The 27983-nt window shown below is 43.5% G+C and overlaps 1 protein-coding gene across 5 annotated transcripts; it reads left to right on the top strand.

Moving 5' to 3' along the window:
- Positions 1-17: 17 nt before the first annotated feature.
- On the top strand, positions 18-24132 carry LOC133503033 (regulator of G-protein signaling 5-like). 5 transcript variants are annotated; one of them, XM_061824136.1, is made up of 8 exons: positions 18-138; positions 207-330; positions 21174-21311; positions 22352-22484; positions 22717-22800; positions 22916-22977; positions 23124-23290; positions 23453-24132. In XM_061824136.1, exons 2-8 carry the CDS (start codon positions 228-230, stop codon positions 23666-23668), a joined length of 903 nt encoding a protein of 300 aa, XP_061680120.1. In that variant the 5' UTR covers positions 18-138; positions 207-227; the 3' UTR covers positions 23669-24132. The 5 variants fall into 4 exon arrangements, 2 of the variants coding, with proteins under 2 accessions (XP_061680120.1, XP_061680121.1); XM_061824137.1 differs by lacking the exon at positions 21174-21311 and having other exon boundaries at positions 68-330; XR_009795603.1 differs by lacking the exons at positions 18-138; positions 207-330; positions 22352-22484; ... (2 more) ...; positions 23124-23290; positions 23453-24132 and adding exons at positions 14585-14979; positions 15275-20228 and having other exon boundaries at positions 21174-21209.
- The last annotated feature ends 3851 nt before the right edge of the window (positions 24133-27983 follow it).

Below are 27983 nucleotides of genomic sequence, written 5' to 3'. Positions count from 1 at the left end.
CAATACACTAGCGTGAGGCGGAATGTAAACACAGACTAAGATGAAAGATGTGAACTCACATGGAGAATAAAATGGCTTACAGTTAAAAAAAAAAAAAACAGCGACTCCAAAAACGGGCTGCAGTGTGTGCTGACCTGTGTAACGTCCGTGCACCTTTTCTCGTTGATATAAAAGCATATTTCACCGCCTTTCATTTTCTGTGTTAGCTCAGCGACTCGCTTCGCACGATGGAGATTGAAGCCGGGGAGCGTGATGGCGGCGTCTGGCACTCGTCCACAAAGCCAAGTCTCCGTGAACCACAGAGCCGCAGAACGTCCAGAGTCTTTGCAGGTCTTAATTAGAAGCTGAAGTTCATCCATTTTATTGGTTAGGGAACGTAGGTTTGCAAGATGGATTGTCGAAAGCATTAGACGATGTCCCCTCTTTCACAGGCGGACTTGTGTCCAATTCTAATTGAAGTTGTGCATATTAGGACCTTTCTTTTTCCTGACCTACTTTTCTAAATATTTAATGAAACACTTTCAATTCATAATAGGTATTGTCAATTTACATTATAAACGGTTTCTAAATATCAATTGCTGCTGCTCTTCTGGTGTTTTCCATTTCTGAGGCGAGAGTGAATCTGTGGTATCCTCAAATTCATTTGATCATTCTTCTACCAACAAAGGGTTCACATCAAGATACACTTAAAGGAAATAATAATCTTAGCCGATCCTTCATTTCTTTGCTTTTGAAGGGACTGAAAAATGAACATGCTGAGCTTCAGATGAGATTTTCCTCCATTATAGCTGAGCATAAAATAACAGCTTTCAACAGCCATGTACATCATTAGATGAAAAGAGACCACCATTTCAGTTCGTGTAAAGTTAAGAGCTAATGTTAGAAGCCCAGGCTGGGGTAAAGTAAGGTATAGGTATAAAGGTGGTCTCAAATGACCCCAAGTATTTTAACCTGAATCACTAGCTGAAGAAAGCTAGGAGCCAAATGTGGCTCAAAATTTGAGACAATTTATGAAGCAAAATGTTGTTATGAGCCCTTTTGATATAATTACAATGTGTGTGTGTGTGTGTGTGTGTGTGAGAGAGAGAGAGAGAGAGAGACAGAGAGAGAAAATGATCCCCTGTTCTTGTTTGTTGTCAGATACTTGGCCATATAAGTTGATTCTGATTCTAGTTGTTTGTGGGCTCGCTGATGAATTTTGAAAACCTTATTAAAACTCCTACTCACTTAGCATTCACAGGAGCATTTTATTCATTGGACAAATAAAACATACACATGTGCATCTTATTTACAATATATAAATGCAGATATGAGAGGAATGCATATATTTCTGTCATATAGTGACAATAAAGTCTTTTGATTTGATCTTTGATTGATTTGATATCTGTGAATCGTGCTTGCATGAATTCCACTGTACCAAAGTAAAACTGTTCCTGTATAAAAGATCTAGTAGTGGAATTAAAAAGGCCTAAAATAAATAGATACATGAGAAAATATAGCAGTAAAATAATAATAATAATGAAAAATATATATTATATATATATATATATATAATATATAAGATGATGATGGATGAGATTCGCCCGGAGTTCCTAAAGGCGCTGGATGTTGTGCTGTCTTGGTTGACACGCCTCTTCAGCATCATGTGGACATCTAGGACAGTGCCTCTGGATTGGCAGACTACGGTGGTGGTCCCACTTTTTAAGAAGGGTGACTGGAGGGTCTCTTCCCACGATAGGGGGATCACACTCCTCAGCCTCCTTGATAAGGTCTATTTAGGGGTACTGGAGAAGATGATCCGTTGGAAAGTCAAATCTCGGATTCAGGAGGAACATTGTAGTTTTCGTCCTGGCTGTGGAATAGTGGACCAGCTCTACACCCGCGGCAGGATCCTTGAGGGTGCATGGGAGTTTGCCCAACCAGTCTACATGTGTTTTGTGGACTTGGAGAAGGCGCTCGACCGTGTCCTTCGAGGAGTCCTGTGGGGGGTTCTTCGTATGTATGGGTACTGAACCCCAGATATGAGCTGTTCGGTCCCTGTATGACCACTGTCAGAGTTTGGTCCGTATTGCTTATTACTTGTTTTCGGTGAGAGTTGGACTCCGCCAAAGCTGCCCTTTGTCATCGATTTTGTTCATAATTTTTATGGACAGAATCTCTAGGCACAGCCGAGGCGTAGAGTGTGTTCGATTTGGTGGCCTCAGGATCACATCTCTGCTCTTTGCAGATGATGTGGTTCTGTTGGCTTCATCAAGCCGTGACCACTAGCTCTCACTGGAGCGGTTCATCGCTGAATGTGAAGTGGCTGGAATGAGAATCAGCACTTCTAAATCCGAGACTATGGTCCTCAGTCAGAAAAGAGTGACGTGCCCTCTCCGGGTCGGGGATGAGATCCTGCCCCAAATGGAGGAGTTCAAGTATCTTGGGGTCTTGTTCACGATAAGAATGGAGTGGGAGATCGACAGCGTCTGCAGTGATGCGGACTTTGTACCGGATCGTTGTGGTAAAGAGGAAGCTAAGTTGAGAGGTGAAGCTCTCATTTTACCAGTCTATCTACGTTCCTATCCTAAGGGCACGAGCTGTGGGTCGTAACCGAAAGAACAAGATCCCGGATACACTTGGCCGAAATGAGTTTCCTCCACAGGGTATCCGGGATCTCCCTTAGAGATAGGGTGAGAAGCTCGGTCATCTGGGAGGGGCTCAGTGTCGAGCCGCTGCTCCTCCGCATTGAGAGAAGCCAGATGAGGTGGCTGGGTCATCTAATTCGGATGCCTCCCGGACGCCTCCCTGGTGAGGCGTTCCAGGCATGTCCACTGGAAAAAGACCCGGGGATGACCCAGAACACACTGGACAGACTATGTCTCTTGGATGGCTTGGGAACGCCTCGGGATCCCTCCGGAAGAGCTGGAAGAAGTGGCTGGGTAAAGGAAAGTCTGCGTATTCTTCCTGAAGCTACTTCCCCCATGACCTGACCTGGAGAAGCGGTAGAAGATGGATGGATGGATGGATGGATGGATGGAGATACAAAACAAAAGTGGTGAGACCAGCCATGATGTACGGATTAGAGATGGTAGCACTGAAGAAACAATGGGAAGCAGAACTTGAGGTAGCAGAAATGAAGATGGTGAGGTTCTCACTTGGAGTGAACAGGTTGGATAGGATTAGAAATGAGTTCATTCGAGGGACAGCCAAAGTTGGATGTTTTAGAGACAAGGTTAGAGAGTGCATACATGTTCAGAGGCGAGAGAGTGAGAATATTGGTAGAAGGGTGCTGAGGATGGAGCTGCCAGGCAAAAGAGTGAGAGAAAGACCAAAGAGAAGGTTGATGGATGTTCTGAGGGACGACATGAGGACAGTGGGTTTTAGAGAGGCAGATGCACGAGGTAGGCTAACCCTAAATCGATAACACGCTGTGGCGACCCCTAATGGGACAAGCCAAAAGAAAAAGAAGAAGATGAGAAAATAAAGCACATGAAGTCAAGTATGTTGCAATAATTCTAAAATTGACTATGACTTCTACAGACAGTGTCTTTGTAATTTTAACTAAGAGTTAGTTACAGCTAGAAAGCAACACTTTTATAAAATCGTCAGTAAAAACCTCAACAATACTCGTGCTCTATTTGCTGTGCTTGACAAGCTTACAACCCTGCCCCCCCCCAAATCAGATAGATCCAGAACCCGTAAGAGCTAGCAAATGCAATGGGTTTGCCTGTTATTTTAGTGAAAAAATACAATCCATCAGGTCAAATGTCAGCACAAATCAGCAAAAAGATAGAATGATCTCACATATGAAGCCACCCATAGAAAATTCTATTAACTTGTAAGAATTTGATACAGTTGAGCAAAAAGCTGTAGAGAAAACTGTTCAGCAGTTGAAACCATCAACGAGCTGTCTTGACTCAGTACCATCTGACTTTTTCAAAACTATTTTGAAGTCAGTGCTACGTGATTTGCAGCAGATAATCAATTGCTCACTTAAATCTGGCGAGTTTCCCAAAGCTAAAGTAAAGTAGCTGCTGTTAAGCCTCTTCTAAAAAACAGAGCACTGGACGATTCCATGTTAGCAATCTCAAATCTCCTGTTCATAGCCAAGATTCTTGAGAAAGTTATTTTTAATCAACTCAGCAATTTCTTGAATTTAAATGGACTTTTTGACAAATTTCAATCAGGTTCCCGAACCCATCACAGGACAGAATCTGCTCTTATCAAAGTGCTAAATGATATAAGGTTGAATACTGACTCAGGAAAGGTGTGAATTTTTGTCTTATTGAATCTCAGTGTGGCTTTTGATACGGTAGATCACAATATACTGCTAAACACGTTGGAAACATGGGTAGGACTAAATGGAACAGTCCTTAAATGGTTTAGGTTCTACCCGGAGGAAAGGAGCTACTTTGTGACCATTGGAGGTGCTCGGTCTCCGTGAATGGCAATGACCTGTGGGTTCCCTCAAGGGTCAGTTCTTGGACCTCTCCTGTTCAGCCTGTATATGCTACCCAACAGACACTTTGTGAGACGACTCACAAACTCTGATTTCAAGCCACAGTACACAGTGAAGACAGTGAAGCATTGTCATGCAAGCATCACCGTATGGGCATGTTTCTCCTACTATGGCGTTGGGCCTATTTATCGCATACCAGGGATCATGAATCTGTTTGCCTATGTCAAAATACTTGAAAAGGTAATGTTGCCGTATGCTGAAGAGGACATGATTTCAACAAGACCGTGACCCCAAACACACTAGTAAACATGCAAAGTCTTGGTTCCAAACTGTTTTATTGAAAGGATCGGTGCTGGTCGGCGCTCAGGAGACAAAGATGACACTCAACAAAAGACCAACGTTCCCAAATGCTAGTGGGTGAAAAGATGCCTGAAGAATGGAGGAAAAGTGTTCTAGTGACCATTTTTAGGAACAGAGGCAATGTTCAGAGCTGTGGGAATTATAGAGGAATAAAGTTGATGAGCCACACACATCAGAGAGACAGGCAGGAGAGTACTTGGTGTGTCATCTGGTAGGAAAGGGGAGAAGGAGACTTGGTGGTGGAACCCCATAATACAGGGAGTCATACAAGGAAAGAGATTAGCGAAGAAGAAGTGGGATACTGAGAGGACTGAGGAGAGGCGAAAGGAGTACATCGAGATGCGACGTAGGGCAAAGGTAGAGGTGGCAAAGGCTAAACAAGAGGCATATGAAGACATGTACACCAGGTTGGACACGAAAGAAGGAGAAAAGGATCTCTACAGGTTGGCCAGACAGAGGGATAGAGATGGGAAGGATGTGCAGCAGGTTAGGCTGATTAAGGATAGAGATGGAAATGTGTTGACTGGTGCCGGTAGTGTGCTAAATAGATGGAAAGAATACTTTGAGAAGTTGATGAATGAAGAAAATGAGAGAGAAGGAAGAGTTGAAAGGGCAAGAGTGAAGGACCAGGAAGTGGAAATGATTACTAAGGGGGAAGTCAGAAAGGCATTACAAAGGATGAAAAATGGGAAGGCAGTTGGTCCTGATGACATATCGGTAGAGGTATGGAAGCAATTTGGAGAGATGGCTGTGGAGTTTTTGACCAACTTATTCAACAGAATACTAGCGGGCGAAAAGATGCCTGAAGAATGGAGGAAAAGTGTTCTAGTTCCCATTTTTAAGAACAAAGGGGATGTTCAGAGCTGTGGGAACTATAGAGGAATAAAGTTGATGAGCCACACAATGAAGTTATGGGAAAGAGTAGTGGAGGCTAGACTCAGGTCAGAAGTAAGTATCTGCGAGCAACAGTATGGTTTCATGCCTAGAAAGAGTACCACAGATGCATTATTTGCCTTGAGGATGCTCGTGGAAAAGTACAGAGAAGGTCAGAAGGAGCTACATTGTGTCTTTGTGGATCTAGAGAAAGCCTATGACAGAGTACCAAGAGAGGAACTGTGGTACTGCATGCGTAAGTCTGGTGTGGCAGAGAAGTATGTTAAAATAGTACAGGACATGTATGATGGCAGCAGAACAATGGTGAGGTGTGCCTTAGGTGTGACAGAGGAATTTAAGGTGGAGCTGGGACTGCATCAGGGATCAGCTCTGAGCCACTTCCTGTTTGCAGTGGTAATGGATAGGCTGACAGATGAGGTTAGACTGGAATCCCCTTGGACCATGATGTTCGCAGATGATATTGTCATATGCAGTGAAAGCAGGGAGCATGCAGAGGAACTATTGGAAAGATGGAGACATGCACTGGAAAGGAGAGGAATGAAGATTAGCCGAAGTAAAACAGAATATATGTGCGTGAATGAGAAAAGTAGAGGGGGAAGAGTGAGGCTACAGGGAGAAGAGATAGCGAGGGTGGATGACTTCAAATACTTGGGGTCAACAATACAGAGCAATGGAGAGTGTGGTCAGGAAGTGAAGAAACGGGTCCAAGCAGGTTGGAACAGCTGGCGAAAGGTGTCTGGTGTGTTATGTGACAGAAGAGTGTCTGCTAGGATGAAGGGCAAAGTTTACAAAACAGTGGTGAGGCCGGCCATGATGTACGGATTAGAGACGGTGGCACTGAAGAAACAACAGGAAGCTGAACTGGAGGTGGCAGAAATGAAGATGTTGAGGTTCTCGCTCGGAGTGACCAGGTTGGATAGGATTAGAAATGAGCTCATTAGAGGGACAGCCAAAGCTGGATGTTTTGGAGACAAGATTCGAGAGAGCAGACTTCGAGGGTTTGGACATGTTCAGAGGCGAGAGACTGAGTATATTGGTAGAAGGATGCTGAGGATGGAGCTCCCAGGCAAAAGAGCGAGAGGAAGACCAAAGAGAAGGTTTATGGATGTGGTGAGGGAAGACATGAGGGCAGTTGGGGTTAGAGAGGAAGATGCAGGAGATAGGCTAAGATGGCAAAAGATGACACGCTGTGGCGACCCCTAACGGGACAAGCCGAAAGGAAAAGAAGAAGAAGAAAGTTGATGAGCCACACAATGAAGTTATGGGAAAGAGTAGTGGAGGCTAGACTCAGCACAGAAGTAAGTATCTGCGAGCAACAGTATGGTTTCATGCCTAGAAAGAATATCACAGATGCATTAATTGCCTTGAGGATGTTAGTGGAAAAGTACAGAGAAAGTCAGAAGGAGCTACATTGTGTCTTTGTGGATCTAGAGAAAGCTTTTGACAGAGTACCAAGAGAGGAACTGTGGTACTGCATGCGTAACTCTGGTGTGGCAGAGAAGTATGTTAAAATAGTACAGTACATGTATGATGGCAGCAGAACAATGGTGAGGAGTGCCAGAAGAATTTAAGGTGGAGGTGGGACTGCATCAGGGATCAGCTCTGAGCCCTTTCCTGTTTGCAGTGGTAATGGATAGGCTGAGAGATGAGGTTAGACTGGAATCTGCTTGGACCATGATGTTCTCAGATGACATTGTGATATGCAGTGAAAGCAGGGAGCATGCAGAGGAACAATTCGAAAGATGGAGACATGCACTGGAAAGTAGAGGAATGAAGATTAGCTGAAGTAAAACATAAAATATGTGCGTGAATGAGAAATGTGGGGGTCGGTTGAGGCTACAGGGAGAAGTGATAGCGAGGGTGGAGGACTTCAAATATTTAGGGTCAACAATCCAGAGCAATGGTGAGTGTGGTAAGGAAGTGAAGAAATGGGTCCAAGCAGGTTGGAACAGCTGCTGGAAGGTGTCTGTTGTGTTATAAAACTGAAGAGTGGAGAGGCCGGCCATGAGGTACAGATTTGAGATGGTGGCACTGAAGAAACAACGGGAAGCAGAACTGGAGGTAGCAGAAATGAAGATGTTGAGGTTCTCCCTCGGAGTGAGCAGGTTGGATAGGATTAGAAATGACCTCATTAGAGGGACAGCCAAAGTTGGATGTTTTAGAGACAAGATTCGAGAGAGCAGACTTCGATGGTTTGGATATGTTCAGAGACGAGAGAGTGAGTATATTGGTGGAAGGGTGCTGAGGATTGAGCTGTCAGGCAAAAGAGCGAGAGGAAGACCAAAGAGAAGGTTTATGGATGTGGTGAGGGAAGACATGAGGACAGTTTGGGTTAGAGAAGAAGATGCAGGAGATAGGCTAAGATGGAAAAAGTTGTCACGCTGTGGTGACCCCTAACGGGACAAGCCAAAGAAGAAGAATAAGTTTCAGTGCATTCCTTATATTTTTGATTGGTTCCAATTCAGGTGATTGGCTTGTCCATTTTGGTATTTTTTTCATTTGTTTTTATTCATTGAAATCAATTGAGCACTTCATAGGGTATATGATTTGGATCATTATCCTAAAGAAATGTGGGGATCCCAGGTTTACGATGGTATGATGTATGATGTTAGACCATCAGGGGAACTCTACGGTCACATGGAACACAAAGAAGTCAGGGCTTTCCTGCCCAGACAGTGTGCCCTTTGGATGTGTGAGTGATAGATAATGATGACTTGTACTTTATGTTTATATGTGTTCTTCTATGAAGCAGAATTTATTCCATAATGTCCAGATCAAATGTATTACAGTGAAACCAAAGATGACAGTGGTGCATGAATTACATTTCATCAGTAGAATTACAGGAATTATGATTGCTTTAGTACGGAAAATCCATGTGAGAAATGTTGCCACACTTGCATATCCCAGTTGCATCAGGACATCATTCAAGGACAGTGAATATGTGGAGAAAAAAGAAGCACAGGCAACATTATGAAGATTTTTTTTTTTAAAACACTCTCTTCCGGTTGAGCTTTTTCATGTTGTCATCAGTAAAAAAAGTAAGATGACATCATAATATGAGTGGACGAGAAAGTGGCTGGGTTCCCCAAGGCAACTCCTCTTCAATTTCCTGGTAACAAATGGTGCTATTAAATCCTCACTAGGACAGTGATTCTGGACACATTAGGTAACACAGGCAACAGCGTGTTCTTCAAAGGGCCATCTAATCCATAATAGTTGACTCAACCTTATTAGCATTTTGTTGTTTTGCATTTCTTTTTGTATTCAGTTCCTATTTAATCATTTAATCCTATTTAATCACTCTTAATGTACAGAGGTGAACATTTTACACTTTTTCTATGACTGAAGTTGTTTAAGCACAACTTCCCCTTTTAAACATGCAATGTCATGGTCCTACCGGTCCAGCCCTGGCTGTGCGGCTCCCCTGCACACCTACGTTGATTATGAGGAGCACACCTGTGCCTCATCAGCTATAATGAACCCTAGTATATATAGGACCCAGTGGATGGTCTGGCTTTGCTCGATCGTTGCCATCCTTGCCTCGTTCCCGCACTTCTGCATTCATGATCCTGAACCACGGTGTACCGACTTCCACGTGTCCTCCGACCAACCCCGTAAGCTTGACGCTCCTGATACTACTGCTCGCTCTGACTGACTCTCCGGCATTTGACATTGGAACAAATAAAGATCTTCCTTTAACTGCCTTCCTGTCTACCGAGTCGTGCATTGGGGTCTGCCCTAGCGTTCTGGTTATGACAGAAGGATCTAGCCACGACATGGACCCATGCGACTCAGAAGCCATCCGCCGATCATTGCAGATCCAAGGCAGACACCTGGCCGAGCAGGAGACTGCTCTTCAGGTGACTAACCAGAGGCTTCATGAGATCTGTGCCTGATTAGAGCCATGGCTAGCTTCCCAGGCTAGCGCGGCTAATGCCACGCCGACGGTGCCCGCCACGGTTCCTACTTCAGTCCAGGTTGCTCCGACTACCCCGCCAGTCGCGGAGTTTCAGTGATTCGGTGCCACACTTCTCTCCCAGCCCGAACGGTTTTCCGGCGACTCAGGGAATGTCAAACCCTTTCTCGCCCAGTGCGATCTTCACTTCGAGCTACAGGCCTCGGCCTTCCCGACGGACCGCGTGCGAATTCCCTTCGTCATATCCCACATGACAGGAAGAGCAGAGGCGTGGGGAATGGCAGAGTGGAGTTGCAACCCCGGAACATGCCACTCCTGGACGTCCTTTGTATGCGTGATGATGCAGGTATTCTAGTATGCCTCGCCAGAACGCGAATCAGCAGTGATGTTGATCAGGGACAGCGTTGCGTGGCCGATTACGCTATCGGGTTTCGCATCAGAGCAGTTGAAAGTCGATGGAATGAGGATGCGCTTTGTGCATTTGGGTCTGCCCTAGCGTTCTGGTTATGACATGCAAAGCATGTATGTATGTAGATTAATGTATGGGAGGCAAACTTAAAAATACACATTTACTCATAAAAATTCTAAAAATGGTGGTTTGTTACATACCCAAGGGAAACAGAAGACTTAATGTTAAAATTTTATTCAACAGAACTAGTGGGCGTTTCTGGCATGTGGCGCATGTGTAACCGCATTAGAGGCTTGCGCAGCTTTTAGGACAGCAACACATGCTAAAATATCCATCCATCCATCCATCCATCCATCCATCCATCCATCCATCCATCCATCCATTTTCTAGCCACTTATCCTCACAAGGGTCATGGGAGTGCTGGAGCGTATCTTCGCTGTCATCGGGCAGGAAGCGGGGTACACCTGGTTGCCATCGAGGCAGACAACAGTCGCACTCACAATCACACCTAGGATTGGAGAAAACCCACATAGTCATGGGGAGAACATGCAAACTCCACACAGAGAGGGCCGGGATTGAACCCTGATTGAAGCTTAGAACAGTGAGGCCAACGCTTAACAGCTGCACCACTGTGCCACACTTGTTAAAGTAATTAAAAGAAATAGCTACATAAAATGTTTTTTTTTTATTGTGTCATGTGAATAAATGTAAAAACATGTATTTGTAATTGCATGGAACGAAAGCCGAACAAGTATGCGACTATAGGCTGTAGTGTAGTTTATTATGTCCTGGCACCACAACTCTCACATCATGGCAAGTGCGGAGGGGACATTCCTGGAAGTACCAATGAAAACAAGAAGTAAATCAAAAATACTTTAAAATGTCAGTCATTGGCATTTTTGGGGATATTTTTAGCCCCTTCTGTAAAAACCTGATGGACTGGTTTCAGATTTGCTCTCACTCTTGTGCTCTCTGTGGCTCATGGAGAGAGGACTTTTTGAAAACTCGAGTTCAACCTCAAGAGATATGATTGACATTGAAAGCTGGGTGCCTTTTGATGAACCCAGGGGGGGAGGGGGGGGGGATATTCACATTGGAGGGTTGCAGTGGGCTGTTAACAACAGGTTTTTGGAGACAATCATGAAAAATGAAATGTACATTGGGTGTAAGGATCAGTGCATTGAGAAACCATTTTACATGAATCTGATGAGGGAGATCATGTAATAAATCCCAGACATTTTGCCATTTTGGAATAGGTGTCCAATGATGGTCAGCTAATCATTGGTTGTGGGTTGTGCTTCTTTTCATAGTGACAAGGGCTTCCTGCCGGAATCAATGAGCTTGACGGAACTGGTCTTCAGTAGAAGGGACTGCTTATGAAAAGGAAATAAGGGAGACTGGATAGGATAGGTACGGTATTATAAAAGGAAACATTGGTGGGGTAGAACTGCCCAGTGAAGTGTGGCATACTTTTGCCATTGCAACTGTGTGGACCAAGTAACAGAGAAGAAAAGCCACACAAAGGTGAAGCCTAATTTGTTTTCCCATTACATCTGGCTATTCACCAGTCAAGCATCTGGTCATTCCCAGCTCCTGGTAGAAAGGCTTCCAAAATTCAGAGGTGAACTTAGGCCCCTGGTCTGACTCGATGACCTGAATATGATCCAGCCATCCATCCTCTCCCACTTATCCAGGTCGCATCGCAAGTGCAGTAGCTTTAACAGGGATGCCCAGACTTCATTTTCTCCAGCGACTTCATCAAGCTCTTCTGAGAGGATACCAATGCTTTCTCAGGCAAGCTTAGAGATATAGTCCCTCCGGCATATCATGGGGCATCCCCAGGGTCTCCTCCGAGTAGGACCTTGCGGGAAAACCTCACCAAGCAAGCATCCAGGATGCATTCTAAACAGATGCCCCAGGTTTCACGCTGATGAACTGTTGCATTACATCAGTGATTATAGGCTAGAGCTTTACTACATAGAAAATGAACACAGTGTACTCATAAAGGAGATTACTAGCTGCACTACATTGACTGTGTAGCTTATGAATATATTTATATAAAATAAAATAAATATTATATTTTTATATTTATATGGTACTGTAAATATACTGTACTGTACTGATGCTGTAAATCAAAGAATCTACAGAAAAAACAAATACAGATATATCCGCTTTTGGGTCTGAACTCTTCACATGATCTGCAAAAAGCAGAGATGCAAGACTGAGGCCCGCTCTATGCCTCGGTTGTGCCTAGAAATTCTGTCCATAAAAATTCTGAACAAACTTGTTACACCCTCACCAGAAAGGAGTGTGAATTACAGGCAATGCAGAGCAAACTGACTCTGGTTGTACAGGGGCCAAACAGCCCGTATCAGGGAGTTACCCCTACACAACTCCTAGAGGGACATGGCTGAACGCCTTCGGCAAGTACACAAAGTACACATATAGACTCCCATGCACCCTCAAGGACACCACCCCAAGCTACCATTCTAGAGGCACTGTCCCTGATGTCCACGCATTGCAAAGGTGTTACAATTTGGACAGCTCAACAATATCCAGAGTATTTAGGAACTCCGGGTGTATGTCATACACCTTGCCACCGAGGAGCTTTTTAACCACCTCGGTGACCTCAACCCTCGCGAGAGTAAAACGAGCCTCAGAGACCCCAGACTCTGCTTCCTCGTGGGTAGGCATGTCGGTAAAATTGACGAGGTCTTCAAAGTATTCTACCCAATGAATCACAACATCCCACACCCCATAAAAAATGTACAGATTATTGATGGTGCAAAGCTTCCCCCTCGTAAGACGCTGGATGGTGGAGCAGAGTTTTCTTGAAGCGTTCCTGAAGTTGTTTTACGTGGCCTCACCAAACCTCTCCCATATCTGTGTTTTTGCCTCAGCAACCAACAAATCTGCATTCTGCCTGGTCAGCCAGTACCAATCAGCTGCCTCAGGAGTCCCACAGGCCAAAAAGGCCGGATAGGACTCTTTGTTCAGCTTGAAGTTATCCCTCACCATCTGTATCCACCACCGGGTTAGGGGATCGCCACCACAACAGGCACAGATTACCTTACGGCCACTGCTCCTGTCAGCTGCTTCTGAAATAGAGGCACAAAACGTGGTCCATTTGGACTCAATGTCCCCCGCCTCTCTTGGAACATGGGTAAAATTCTGCCAGACGTGTGAGTTGAAACTCCTTCTTACTGGGGATTCTGACAGATGTTCCCACCAGACTCTTCATCAATATGACGTTAACCAAGCTTAGCATAATGTGGGATGTTGACACACTTACAGTGAAGAAAATAAGTATTTGAACACCCTGCTATATTGAAATTTCTCCCACTTAGAAATTATGGAGGGGTCTGAAATTTTCGTTTTATTTATTTTAAATAAGTATTTGACCACCTGAGAAAACCAATGTTAATATTTGGTACAGTAGCCTTTGTTTGCAATTACGGAGGTCAAACATTTCCTGTAGTTATTCACCAGGTTTGCACACACTGCAGGAGGGGTTTTGGCCCCTCCTCCACACAAATCTTCTCTAGATCAGACAGGTCTTTGAGCTGTCGCTGAGAAACACTGAGTTTCAGCTCCCTCCAAAGATTTTATATTGGGTTTAGGTCTGGAGATTGGCTAGGCTACGCCAGAACCTTCATATGTTTCTTACGGAGCCACTCCTTGGTCTTCCTGGCTGTGTACTTCGGGTCATTGTCATGTTTAAAAACCCGGCCACAACCCATCCTCATTGCTCTGACTGAGGGAAAGAGGTTGTTCCCCGAAATCTCACAATACATGGCCGCGGTCATCCTGTCCTTAATACAGTGCAGTCGTCCTGTCCCATATGCAGAAAAACACGCCCAAAGCATGTTGCTACCACCCCCGTGCTTCACACTAGGGATCGTGTTCTTGGGATGGAACTCATCATTCGTCTTCCTCCAAACATGGTTAAGTGGAATTATGACCAAAAAGTTCAATTTTGGTCTCATCTGACCACAGAACTTTCTCCTATGACTCCTCTGTATCATCCAAATGGTCATTGGCAAAATTAAGACGGGCCATGACATGTGCTGGTTTAAGCAGGGGAATCTTCCATGCCTTGCATGATTTCAATCCATGACGTCCTAGTGGATTACCAACAGTCACCTTGGAAACTGTGGTCCCAGCTCTTTTCAGGTCATTGACCAAGTCCTGTCGTGTAGTCCTGGGCTGATTCCTCACTTTACTCAGGATTATTGAGACCCCACAAGGTGATATCTTGCATGGGACTCCACTCCGATTGAGATTAACCGTCATGTTTAGCTTCTTCCATTTTCTAATGATTGCTCCAACAGTGTACCTTTTTTCACCAGGCTGCTTGGAAATTGCTCCGTAGCCCTTTCCAGCCATGTGGAGTTGTACAATTTTGTCTCTGGTGTCTTTGGACAGGTCTTTGGTCTTGGCCATGTTACAAGTTTGAGTCTTACTGATTGTATAGTGTGGACAGGTGTCTTTATGCAGCTAATGATGTCAGACAGGTGCATCTGATTCAGGATAATTACATGGAGTTGAGGTGGACTTTCCAAGGCGGACTAACAGGTGTTTGAGGGTCAGAATTCTACCTGATGGACAGGTGTTCAAATACTTAATTGCAGCTGTGTCACACAAATAAATAGTTAAAAATCATACATTGTGATTTCTGGATTTTTTTTATATTATCTGTCTCACATTGGACATGCACCTATTGTTCTGCCCCAAGTGTTTAATATGTTAAGAAGATCGATTTTATTTGAAAAGATCTGTTTGTGTTGTTAATTTTGAGAGTGCATTGCTGAGCTTTTATTTTGAAACTGTAGAATACATGAAGTAGGAAGCGCTGAGCAGAGCGAAAAACAAACAAAAAAAAAAAACATGTCAACAGTTGAAAGATGTTGGTTGAAATCATCTTATTCCTGTGGATGAATCCGTCAGAAAGCAATGGCTGTGAGTAATTTATGTTCTTTACATGTTTCAGAAGTATTGTTAGTAACTTTAACAGTATCTTCGTGCATATTTGTGAGCTGCACTGATTTAGTAACTTTACATGTTGTGTTCATTCTCATGAGATAGCTAGCAGCAGTATGTGTATCTGCTACTCACTCCACTAGAATGCAGTTGCTGTTTGTGCTTAGACTTACTGATTGTGAATGTTTAATTCATATACTAATTGAAGATGTTTATACTCCATACTGATTTGACATTACAGTCTATTTAGTATGTTTTGTATTTCTTTTTCTAGTTTCACTCCATTTTCATTGTTTCACCCGACTTAACCTGTTAAGAAGTCATTAAAGGAGCAAGCACGCTCACTTCCTGGCTCTTGAGAAGGAGTTTGGCTGGCTGTTTATTCATGTTAGCACTTTGGAAGTAAAACACACGAAGAGAACAGTACATTGAAAAGCCAGTGAATGAGAAGGATTCGTCTGCCACCGTTATGGAAGCACAAGCAATAGAAAGGGAGGAGAAAGCGGCATCAGTGTTCAGCTCCAACTCCAAAGCAACTTCCAAGTCTTCAGTAGTTAGTGGTGCTGCTAGAGCTAGAGCTAAAGCCGAAGCTGCACGCACCAGAGTCACATTCGCTCAGAAGGAGTTCGAACTGAAAAGACAGAGAGCTAGATTGGATTTGGAAAAGGCTACACTAGAAGCGGATTTAGAAGCTCTAGGACTGGAAAAGGCAGCTGCTGCTGCTATTGTAGAGGCTGAAGTTTTAGAAGCTGCAGCAGGACCAGAATATGAGGATAGGTGCAGCGCCAGGAGTCGCATCTCATCGCAGATAACATGTCAGCGTACAAAGGCATATGTGGAACATCAGGCTCGAGCCATCTTTGTAACTGAATCGTCTGTGGATATAAATCCTCATTGTTTTAAAGAAGCGTCGCCACCAAGACAGCAGGAAGCTCCTGAATTAACCCCTGCACACAACTGTGATGCCACGCCTACAAGGAACACACAGCAAAGTGAGTACTTATCAGCACCTCAGCCTCAGACAAGCCTGTTTAAGCGCTCCAACCCGCACTCTCAGCCTCTCAGCTCGCAACCTCAGAACCCCCAGTCCTCCTTTAAAGCCTATCAGGAGCAGAGCTCTCCCTCATTCAGTCATGCTAGCCAATCAAACCACTTCATATAGAGCAACCCACAGCATTCTTCTTCTGCTCCAGCCGCTAACATGATAGACTTCGCTAGGTACCTAGCCCGCAGAGAGTTGGTAACCACGGGACTCACTAAATTCGTTGACCAGTCTGAGAGCTACAGAGCATGGGAGTCCTCTTTCCTTAACGCCATTCAGGGCTTAGAGTTGACACCCAGTGAAGAGCTGGACCTCCTGGTAAAATGCCTGGGAAAGGAGTCATCTGAACATGTTAAAAGAATACATGCTGTCCACATCACCAATCCTCACGCTGCTCTCGAATTAGCCTGGACAAGACTCCAAGAATGCTATGCTACCCCTGAAGTGATTGAGAATGCTTTATTCAAACGATTGGACAATTTTCCTCGGCTAACCTCCAAAGATAACATCAAGCTAAGAGAACTTAGCGATCTGATCTTTTCTCTATTCTCAGCCAAGCAGGATGGCTATCTACCAGGACTGAGCTACCTTGACACTCCTCGAGGAATTAAGCCAATCGTGGAAAAGCTGCCACCAAACTTACAGGAAAAATGGCTGTCTGCTGGCTCAAACTACAAAGAACGGTACAGAGTGTGTTTCCCTCCTTTCTCGTTTTTTGTTGACTTTGTCAGATGTCAGGCAAAGGCCAGAAATGACCCCAGCTTTGTGTTGGTGAGCAGTAACCGCAGCCATTACCATAGTGAAAGAGCCACAACCAAGCATGATAGTGCTAGGACAGCTGTGTTTGTGCATAGAACAGATGTGTCAACAACAGATTCAAGCTTGTTACACAAAACATCTCCTGACAAGAAAGGTAGTGATGACCCAACCAAGTACTGTCCAGTGCACAATAAGCCACATCGTCTGGAAAAATGTAGAGCTTTTAGAATGAAGCCGCTAATGGAACGCAAAAGGCTGCTAAAAGAATACAGACGTTGTTTCAAGTGCTGTTCTGGTACTCATGTGGCTAGAGAGTGTCCAGCAGAGCTGAAATGCAATGAGTGTGAACGCAATCAACATTGCACTGTCATGCACCCAGACACTGCTGTCTCCCCTGCACCATCTCCTCCGACAGAATCAGACGTAGAACAGCAAAACAGCTCTCCTCCAGAAGTGACCTCCAGGTGCACCAAGGTCTGCGGCGAAGGTCTCCCACCAAGGTCCTGCGCCAAGATATGTTTAGTCCGGGTTTTTCCCCAAGGACAGCGAGAACGCTCAATTAAGATGTATGCCATCCTCGACGACCAGAGCAATCGATGACTGGCCAGGTCTGAATTTTTTAAGCTGTTTGACATCCAAGGGGACCATACACCTTACCTGATGAGGACCTGTGGTGGAACCACGGAAATCACTGGGAGAAAGGCTGTTGGTTTTCAGATCGAAGCATTGAATGGTGAAGTGTGTTTGGACTTGCCTCCGCTCATTGAATGTAATGAAGTTACGAGCAACAGATCGGAAATCCCTTCTCCAGAGATCGCTCACTCCCATGCTCACTTGAGATCCATGGCACCTCACATCCCAAAGATCGATCCTAAAGCACAGATCTTAATCCTACTGGGGAGAGACCTCATACAAGTTCACAAGGTGAGAGATCAAATCAATGGACCCCACAACGCTCCCTTTGCTAGGATGGGTTATTGTAGGGGAGGTTTGCATCGATAGTACATACAAGTCCAATGTATCAGTCCTTAAAACCCATGTCCTACAGAATGGACGCCCATCTTTTCTGATGCCCTGCCAGAATCACATCAGTGTGAGAGAGAGAGTAGGCTACGGCGGGGAGCACAGACAGTCTACCTCCGCACAGCTGACAACATATCCTGCGTCTGGTGTTACTGCAAAAGATAAACTCGGACGAGATGTGTTCGTGAGAACGGAAGATGATAACAAACCTGCCTTGTCCTTCGAAGATGAGACCTTTCTGGAGATCATGCAAGCAGAGTTCAAGAGAGATGAGCAAAACAGTTGGATCGCTCCTCTACCATTCAGAACACCCAAACCACACCAACCAGAAACACCCAGATCCTTTGAGCTGGTGGATCCTGAGGAAGACGTGGATGTGAGGCCTCAGCTGACCACTCTTTCTACTTCGCTCAGAGAAAGTGAACTCACCTCAGAACGATTCCAACAGTTCTCGACCTGGGAGTCCTTGCTGAGAGCAGTTTCCTTCTTGATCCATCAGATTCGCTCACACAGGACAAACTCAACAGTTACATGTAAAGGATGGCATCAGTGCAACCAACCTCGCACTCCAGAAGAGTTAGAAGCGGCAAAGATCGTCATAATCAAAGCTGCCCAGAGAGATGCTTATCCAGAAGAGTGTGTCGCACTACTAGAGAACAGGGCCATACCAAAATCCAGCACGATTCTGAATCTCGACCCTTTCGTGTGTGATGGTCTCCTGCGAATAGGAGGATGTCTGAGACATGCTTCAGTCAATCCCGAGGTCAAAAACCCAATCATTCTCCTGAAACAAAGTTACATCACAAGATTGCTCGTGAGTCATCACCATGCGAAGGTGAAACACCAAGGACGGCAGTTCACAGAGGGAGCAATCAGGGCTGCTGGTCTGTGGATTGTTGCTGGCAAAGGATTAATAGGCTCAGTTCTTCATCGCTGTGTCACATGCTGCAAGCTCAGAGGAAAACTTGAGACACAAAAGATGGCTGACCTCCCTTCAGAACGTCTGAGCTCATCTCCACCATTCACGTATGTAGGGTTAGATGTTTTTAGACCCTGGAATGTGATCAGTCGACGCACAAGCGGCGGAATGGCTCAAAGTAAGCGATGGGCTGTACTTTTTACATGTATGAGCACCAGGGCTGTACATGTGGAAGTTATAGAGTCCATGGATACTGCCAGTTGTATCAATGCCCTGCGAAGGTTCTTCGCCTTAAGAGGGCCAGCTAAGCAACTGAGATCGGACAGAGGCACGAACTTTGTGGGAGCCAGCTCTGAGCTGTGTATGGAACGAGCTGATCCAGGTCAAGCCTCCACTCTTAAGTTCCTCCACGAGAATGGTTGTACCTGGGAATTCAATCCCCCACACGCATCCCACATGGGAGGAGTCTGGGAGCGCATGATCGGCATAACCCGAAGAATTTTTGACTCCATGTTGCTGCAAACCAGACATACTCACCTGACCCATGAAGTGCTTTGCACCCTCTTGGCAGAGGTATCTGCTATCATCATGGCAAGGCCTTTGATCCTAATCTCTTCTGATCCCACTTCTCCAATGACGTTGACCCCTGCTATGCTCTTGACCCAAAAACCGGGGATACCTGCTCCACCTGGAGGCTTCAACGAAAAGGATCTCTTCAAGTGTCAGTGGAAACAAGTGCAAGCATTGGCAAACGAATTCTGGTCTCGATGGAGGGATGAATATCTCCACACCCTTCAGCCAAGATGCAAATAGCACACACCACGTCGTAACCTGCAGGTTGGAGACCGAGTGCTGCTGAAGCAGAGCCAGACACATCGCAACGAGTGGCTGATGGGGCTTGTCGTCTCCACCTTCCCAAGCAGTGATTGACAAGTCCGCAAAATTGAAGTCAACCTGTTAAGAAGTCATTAAAGGAGCAAGCACGCTCACTTCCTGGCTCTTGAAAAGGAGTTTGGCTGGCTGTTTATTCATGTTAGCACTTTGGAAGTAAAACACATGAAGAGAACAGTACACCTATGATGAAAATTTCTGACCCCTCCATGATTTCTAAGTGGGTGAGTGAGTAGTTCCTACAAACAGAAATGTCTTTTTCTTTGTTTTTGTTGCTTTGTTGTTCTCTGTTCTGAATGTCATACTAGGGCAGCACCGACTGCCACAGAAAAATTCCTTGTGTGTTTTTACACACTTGGCCAATAAATTCTGATTCTTAGAACTTCACAAATTTAAATAGAGTCATCCACATTTTAACTGGAAAGTTGTAAAAACATTTTTTTTATCCTTCAGTCTCATATTGTTTTTGTTTATATTCCTCTAAAAGGACCTTTAAAAGTTTTTTTACACTTGTCATTTTGCCACTGTGTTTGTTTTTGTGTATCTTTATGTGCTGCTGCTGAAGAGGTTTGTTGCGTCCCTGTCGATGAAAAGGTATCTCTTTTTTTTTATAACACTGATCGGACGTCATGTGTATTTAGTAAACCAGATGTTGGATGAGGATATTCAAACACTAAGTGAAAGGTTTCGTGCTGATGAACTGTTGTATTACATTGGTGATTATATGCTAGACTCTTGCCGCTAGAGCTTGACTAGATAGAAAATGAACACAGTGTACTCATGAAGGAGATTATTAACCACACTACATTGGCTGTGTAGTTTATGAATATGACTCAGGTGTCTAATAATTCTTCCTAATCATAAAATGTGGTACATAGTAGTGAAAGCTGTTGTTGTCACCTTAGTCTGGCTTAGACTAACAATGTCCAGGATCATCATAACAAGGCAATTGCCAAGGCTTACCAAAACATGAATGATATTTACATTGGTAAAAATACAAGATTGTCATTCGCATGAACATCAATCATTGTCCTCATATTTACTAATTTACAATACTTCCTCGTCCGTTTCCCTGTCTTGTAACCAAGGCCTGTCAGCCTGTGTGAAGTCCCATCTCCTTAGCTTTAAAATTAAATCCCTGTCATGGGCATTGTTTGGCCACAGCCGTGGGCAGTGCGTCCTGTTAGGGGCGTGGCCAGGCCACTGGTCTGGGCGGTACCACCTCAGGCAGCTGTCACAGCAGTGTCACATTTTGGACACTAATGAACTAATTACTTAAATAGTAAATGTGTCATCGGCATTTGCCAGTTCGTTGCGCAGGCTTCACTGCAGTCTGAGATACTCTGCTCCTGTGCATAAGTTAGTGTAGAGCAATCCTTTGTCACAGCGAGTCTGTGACATTTTAGTTTGATCACCTCTTGTGATGCTTCTTGGTTTGCCTCATAGTCATCTGAACTTTTTTTCACGTTTTTTGGATCTTGCCTAGTTAAGCGTTGTGGTGTCTCTGCCTTGTTTTGCTCCCGTCTGGTTCCTCCTAAGCCTTTGGATTCCTTCTCGAAGATGTCCACCCGAGTCACCCCATGGGGACTCTGGTGCTTGGCATCCTGGTCAACCTCCTGACCTGCGCGCCCGGACACCACGCTTTGGGTAGCCTGGACGGCCACCAGACAGACTGGGGTGAGGGGTGGGGGGTTCTTGCTGTTTCATGTGTTAGTTTTATTCAAGGATTGATTATAAAAATGATTTTATGTAGTAGCAAAAGTGAGGTCTCGCGCATGATGTCATTCAAACTAGGACCACAATTGAGTCGGTACAGTGGTACCTGATCATGCCATTTGTGCATAATGACAATATATTCTTATGTCAATGCACTAACTAGTTCATTGCGTACTGTTTGCAACCTCAAACCTTTGTAAATGAAAGACCCCCTTTAAATGTTTGAATAAATGAATTAGTCCAGTTGGATATTATTCTTTACACGATCCACAGGAAAGCAAACCACTGGATTGCACAAGTGGAAATAAATTGCCATCAAAAGAACTACTGTATCATCAAAAAATATTCTGTACTATACTTGAAATGCTTTTGGCTGTGTCTTTATGTAACCCACCCGGTTCAATATAATGGTATACAGTGTTGTTCTGCTTCTTTTTGCTGTATATTTTTAATTGGTTCATTTGCTTGTTCAAAAACATTGTAAATATCAAGAATACGAATAAAGTAAATGTTAAATAAGGCTAAAGTAATTGTACACATTTATTAATAGACACCTCACACATGCCTGCCAGGATTTTCTATTTTATTTACAAATACATTATGTCCTTGGCCCCTGTAGATAAGAAAGTTCAGATCAGAGGACAAAATAATTAACATTATAAAGAAGCATAGTTAATTCCTACATATACAGTAAATATCTCTCTCTTGTATACTAAATTGCCGACAAAAGCTCATTTTTACTTAATCTAGTAAAAGCTCGTTTTGTAACGGTGAGTGTTTTCAAGGGCACGTTGAGCAAAATATTTATCTGCACTGGCTTTTTTTTTTTTTTTTGCAATCATTTGATAGAAATTACTCAGCTTCCTCCATGTGTGTCCTCCACCTCTTGGTGACTTCATCATCAGGCTCACCCATTCACGTGCTCTGATTGGCTGCGAGGTCTGATGACACATCGGAGGCATGGTCAAAGACAATAAAACCTCCTTTCTTGCTGTTTTCAGACACACAGATAGCTGACTTCCTATTGAGGATATTTAACCACGGTCCAACACAAGAGAGGCTCACACCCGACCATCTAGAGTCTGCTACTATGTGTAAAGGATTAGCATTGATGCCTACCTGCTGCTTGGAAAGGTACATGAAGCTTCATGGAAACCGACTTATTACAAGGAAGCCACTGGAACTCTGCTGTTTTCTTTCTTTCCGTGTATGAACATTTCTCTTTATTCTCACAAAGCAGATGATAGACTTTTAGGTTAGACTTCATTCACAAACAAGAAAAATTAATGCCTTGTGCTGTGCTGGCTTTCCACCAGGATGTATGTATATAAGAATTAGATCTCACCTTTTAATATTCTCTCAACAGGGCCAAAGAGCTGAAAGCAAGCCTGGGAACCCTTTTGCAGAAGTCAGAGTGGAATCTGTTCTGCTGCAAAATGGGAAAAAACAAGTAAGATGAAATAATACAGCTTTTCTTTGTCTGCACTCTATACATTGCTTTTTTTGTGTGTTAGTTTTGTTTTGTTTAAACTTGGCCAAATTTAACAATGTACCATTTATTTCAGACCAACCCTTGAGGAATGCTTGAGGTGGAAAGGGTCATTTGAGCAACTCCTGTCTAGCAAATGTAAGTACTGCTTTATACCCGTGGAGTTTTTTTTTTTTTTCTCAGTCGTTACAAAATTTTAGTAACTGTATTTTGGAGACACACTTGTAGAGAAACGTATCCACCATTTTGTCCCATTAGTAATTCAGTTTACTCTCTTACCACAGATGGACTGTGCGCTTTCACAGCCTTCTTATTATCAGAATACAGCGAAGAGAACATTGCGTTCTACTTTGCATGTGAAGATTACAGGAGTACCAAATCACTTGCCAAATTACCTACTAAAGCCCAGAAAATCTACAATGAATTCATCGGCAGTGATGCTCCCCGGGAGGTGAATCAAATACATCATATTGGTCAATGCAAATGTTATATTTTAGGATAAATTTTAGGATATAGCATGCAATTTTAGAATTAAATCTGAAATGGCATTCCACTCACACTGAAAAGATAGTAACACTATAATTAAATGTTGCCTCACTGTGCTATTTTCCAGATTAACATTGACCATGAAACTCGTGACATCACCAAAGCCAACATGCACTCCCCGTCACCCTACTGCTTTGATCAGGCACAGCACAAGATCTACATGCTCATGGCCAAAGACTGCTACCCACGCTTCCTGCGCTCACCAGCCTTCAGGGACATTATCAGTCAAGCCAAACCAAGCACCAAGCCCACAAAACAGCCCCAGCTGGGAAAGAAGGTGTGAAGTCTCAGTGATGGCCTGCGACGGTGTACTGTAGAATGACTGTTAAGGTAGAAGTTTGTCCTTGAAAGAATCTTGTCAAGCTTAAAAGCAGGAAAGAAAGGAAACATGGGATTCCATTTCCCCAACTGGAATCTCAATGGCTGATGATGGGGTGGTTACAAAGATGGTTTGGAAAGTCACAAGATGGCAACAAGTTCAGACAAAAACCATAGAAGCTAGTGAGGAATACGAAAGCACTTTTTAAAATTTGCCCATAGGTATCCATTTGTGTTGGTACTGTCTATGTTAAAGTTCAACACTGTTTGTGAAAAAGATATATTGAATACAATCAATTTTGTATTTATTTGTGTCATTTATGCATTTTTACAAAATAAAAGTTATAATAACATGCAATATAATATATTATTTACTGTATGTAACTGTTGTATTTTTACACACCAGCAAATAAATCACAAAACGAATTATGTTTTAACTGTCCATTATTCTGATCACACAATACGTAAGATAACACAAGCTAATGAAATACCACAGAAAAGAGCTTCATCAGCAAGGTGAAAAAATGGTGACCACATCTTCCTCTGAGTTTTGAGGCTCAGGGTTTGAAAGCTGGGTCCAGCAGTCATGGATGGAGATTCTGTATTCTCTCCATGGTTGCCTGGGTCTCGGGCTCCTCCATCCGAGATTGAGACTAAGAATTCTCTACAGGTGTGACAGTGAAAGATGGTTTATCAATATGGATCGTTTCCTTATAAGTAAGTTTCTTTCAGCTTGTCCCTTTCGGGGTCACCACAGCGTGTCATCTCAGATGAACGCACCTTATAATTTGATCAATTACAGTTAAGACTTGCACTGTAAATGGCATCACATCTCTGAAGAACGTGGTTCAAATCCCAGCCCTGGCTGTGTGGAGTTTGCATGTTCTTACAGTGCCTGCCTGGGCACTCCGGTTTCCTCCCGTCTATCCAACTATCCATGAACTACAACCTGAACTGGTAGCCACACAGTCAGAGGGCACATATCGACACCATCACTGAGCGGGAATTGATCCCATGCTGCCCACACCAAAGTCAGGTGTCTGTATCACTACACAATATGTGACCCGGTTTTCTCCCACATCCCAAAAAAAGTGCATTAATTGGAGACTCTAAATTGCCCGGAGATATAATTGTGAGTGCGACTGTTGTTTGCTCTATGTGTCCTCCGATTGGCTTGCAACCGATGTTCCCTCTACGCACTTGTTATGCACACAGCACAAATGAAAACTGATCCAGAGCAGTGAATCAGAGCCTGGCTTTTTTTTTTTTTTTTAAACACGGGAGGACGCAGTCACTAACAAGCTGCTGCTCGGCCACACCATGCCACACACTCGACTTCCTTGTTTACCTGAAACCACCCACCTCCCGCTCTTAAAGGGGTACACTCATATTTACAAACACCGCCCATCACCGGTGCTTTAGTTAAAAACACAGTCTGGGCAACGTAGAGTAAAGACGAGTTAGACATGCTGCTTATGTTTACTCTAGATAATAATGACAAAAGTAAAAAAAAAAAATGCTGTTGCTTTAATGAATTTTGGATATGTGAATAATAATAATAATAATAATAATTATTATTATTATTATAGTAGTAGTAGTAGTAGTAGTAGTAGTAATAAAAAGTGGTGAAACTGGACTGGATTTTGTCTTTTTTGAGTATAAAAGCATTCAAATGACCCTTGTGAGGATGAGCGGCTCATAAAATGTATATATATATATATATATATATATATATATATATACACTCACAATACATATATTAGCAATCAAATTTTTTTTAACACAGCCTTGATTTCATATTGTGAAAGTTATAAAATTGTAATTGTAAAAAACAGTTCAAGCCAGTGCTGTTTAACAACCATTAAAATTCTATGGTGTGCTGGAAAACTCTTTAAAGATTCTGTAATACTGGAGCTATTGTTGTTGTAATTTGTTCTCATTAAAAACACAATCATTGCATTGACATTGTTTAGGTTGATAATTTATTTGGTACAAATCCAGACTGGGGCTGAATGTCTAGTTTGTGTATTCAGATGTCATCAGTATAACGTGGAGGCAGTGTTGGGCAGGAAACAGCTGGCTCACAGGCCTGGTGCATAATGAAACACTAGTAAGGCTGCTTCTCTCTATGTAGAGTTGACCCCTGACATTTTGTTTCTATGTGAATATGGCAATGACCACTTCAATTACTGGTTTAGCCCATTCTCATTTTATTTACTAATTAACTAAGATCCTTTTTCATTTATTATTATGGCCACACTGCAAACGCGCATTGAACATTTCAATTAAATTGAAAAAAGAAACACCCAGGCTTATCCCTAATTATTGGTGGAGACTTTAACAAAGCTAAACTCAACCACAAACTCCCAAAATATGAGCAGCACATCTATTGCCCTACCAGGGAAAAATCCCATTTTAGGCCACTGCTGTACTATGCTAAATAATGCATACCATGCTATAGGTTGTGCAGCTCTGGGCTCTTCTGATCACTGCTTAATTCACCGAATACCAACATAGAGGCAACAATTTAAATGCACAAAACCTACAGTGAAAACAATGAAGAATTGCACCAATAAAGCAACGATAGAAAATCAAGGCTGTTTGGAATACACAGACTGGAGTCTCTGAAAATTCAACTGGAAGCCTGGATGAATATACAGACACTGTGACATTCTGTATCAATTTCCATGAAGAACTGTGTGTACTAACAAAGTCATTTCGCATTTTAAATAACAACAAACAGGTAATAATAACAAGACTATTTTTGTAAGTGTGAAAGTAAACATTTGATTTCTGTAGTCCTTGTTGTTGAAGTTGTTGTTTTATTATATTTATTTATTCTTCTTCCCTGCCCATTTGTAAGGTGTCTGGTGTTCTATATGACAGAAGACTCTCTGCTTGGATGAAGGGCAAAGTTTATAAAGCAGTGGTGAGGCTGGCAATGGTGTACGGATTAGAGATGGTGGCACTGAAGAAACAACAGCAAGCAGAGCTTGAGGCAGCAGAAATGAAAATGTTGAGGTTCTAAGTAGGAGTGAACAGGTTGGATAGGATTAGAAATGAGCTCATTAGCAGGACAGCCAAAGTTGGATGTTTTGGAGACAAGGTTGGAGAGAGCAGACTTTGATGGTTTGGACATGTCCAGAGGCAACAGAGCGAGTATATTGGTAAAAGGGTGCTGAGGATGGAGGTGCAGGCAAATGAGCGAGAGGAAGGCCAAAGAAAAGGTTGATGGATTTTGTGAGGGAGGACATGAGGACAGTGGGTCTTAGAGGGGAAGATGGACGAGATAGGCTAAGATGGTAAAAGATGACACGCCGAAAGTAAAAGAAGAAGAAGAACTTTAGTGACCCTCTTGTAAAGGCTCAGTTATAAAGCTTACTAAGTGAGACACGGGTATTTTTCTGTGAACAATTTCAAACAATAGCTGGGATAGGCTCCGGCAGTCCCACAACCCTTTTGAGGATAAACAGCCAATAATGTATGGATAGATTTGAAACAAATTTATAAACTCGTTCCTACTTCCAAGTAATTCATTATAACAGATGCTCTGAAATAGCAAGCTTTGATGCAGCTCATTTGATTACATTTTAATCTTCTTCTTCTTCTTTTCCTTTCGGCTTGTCCCATTAGGGGTCGCCACAGCGTGTCATCTTTTGCCATCTTAGCCTATCTCCTGCATCTTCCTCTCTAACCCCAACTGCCCTCATGTCTTCCCTCACCACATCCATAAACCTTCTCTTTGGTCTTCCTCTCGCTCTTTTGCCTGGGAGCTCCATCCTCAGCATCCTTCTACCAATATACTCACTCTCTCGCCTCTGAACATGTCCAAACCATCGAAGTCTGCTCTCTCGAATCTTGTCTCCAAAACATCCAGCTTTGGCTGTCCCTCTAATGAGCTCATTTCTAATCCTATCCAACCTGGTCACTCCGAGCGAGAACCTCAACATCTTCATTTCTGCCACCTCCAGTTCAGATTCCTGTTGTTTCTTCAGTGCCACTGTCTCTAATCCGTACATCATGGCCGGCCTCACCACTGTTTTGTAAACTTTGCCCTTCATCCTAGCAGACACTCTTCTGTCACATAACACACCAGACACCTTTCGCCAGCTGTTCCAACCTGCTTGGACCCGTTTCTTCACTTCCTGACCACACTCTCCATTGCTCTGTATTGTTGACCCCAAGTATTTGAAGTCGTCGACCCTCGCTATCTCTTCTCCCTGTAGCCTCACTCTTCCCCCTCCACTTTTCTCATTCACGCACATATATTCTGTTTTACT

This window comes from Syngnathoides biaculeatus, chromosome 7 (genome assembly GCF_019802595.1).
Source record: "Syngnathoides biaculeatus isolate LvHL_M chromosome 7, ASM1980259v1, whole genome shotgun sequence".
Lineage (NCBI taxonomy): Eukaryota > Metazoa > Chordata > Actinopteri > Syngnathiformes > Syngnathidae > Syngnathoides > Syngnathoides biaculeatus.
The sequence above is the reverse complement of the archived record's forward strand: the minus strand, read 5'-3'. Positions and strand labels throughout refer to the sequence as shown.

Coding starts and splice junctions, on each gene's coding strand:
- LOC133503033 (XM_061824136.1), top strand. CDS start 228: ATGGAGATTGAAGCCGGGGAGCGTGATGGCGGCGTCTGGCACTCGTCC. Junction 22,978..23,123: donor GCAACTCCTGTCTAGCAAAT/GTAAGTACTGCT, acceptor CTCTTACCACAG/ATGGACTGTGCGCTTTCACA. Junction 23,291..23,452: donor GCAGTGATGCTCCCCGGGAG/GTGAATCAAATA, acceptor GCTATTTTCCAG/ATTAACATTGACCATGAAAC.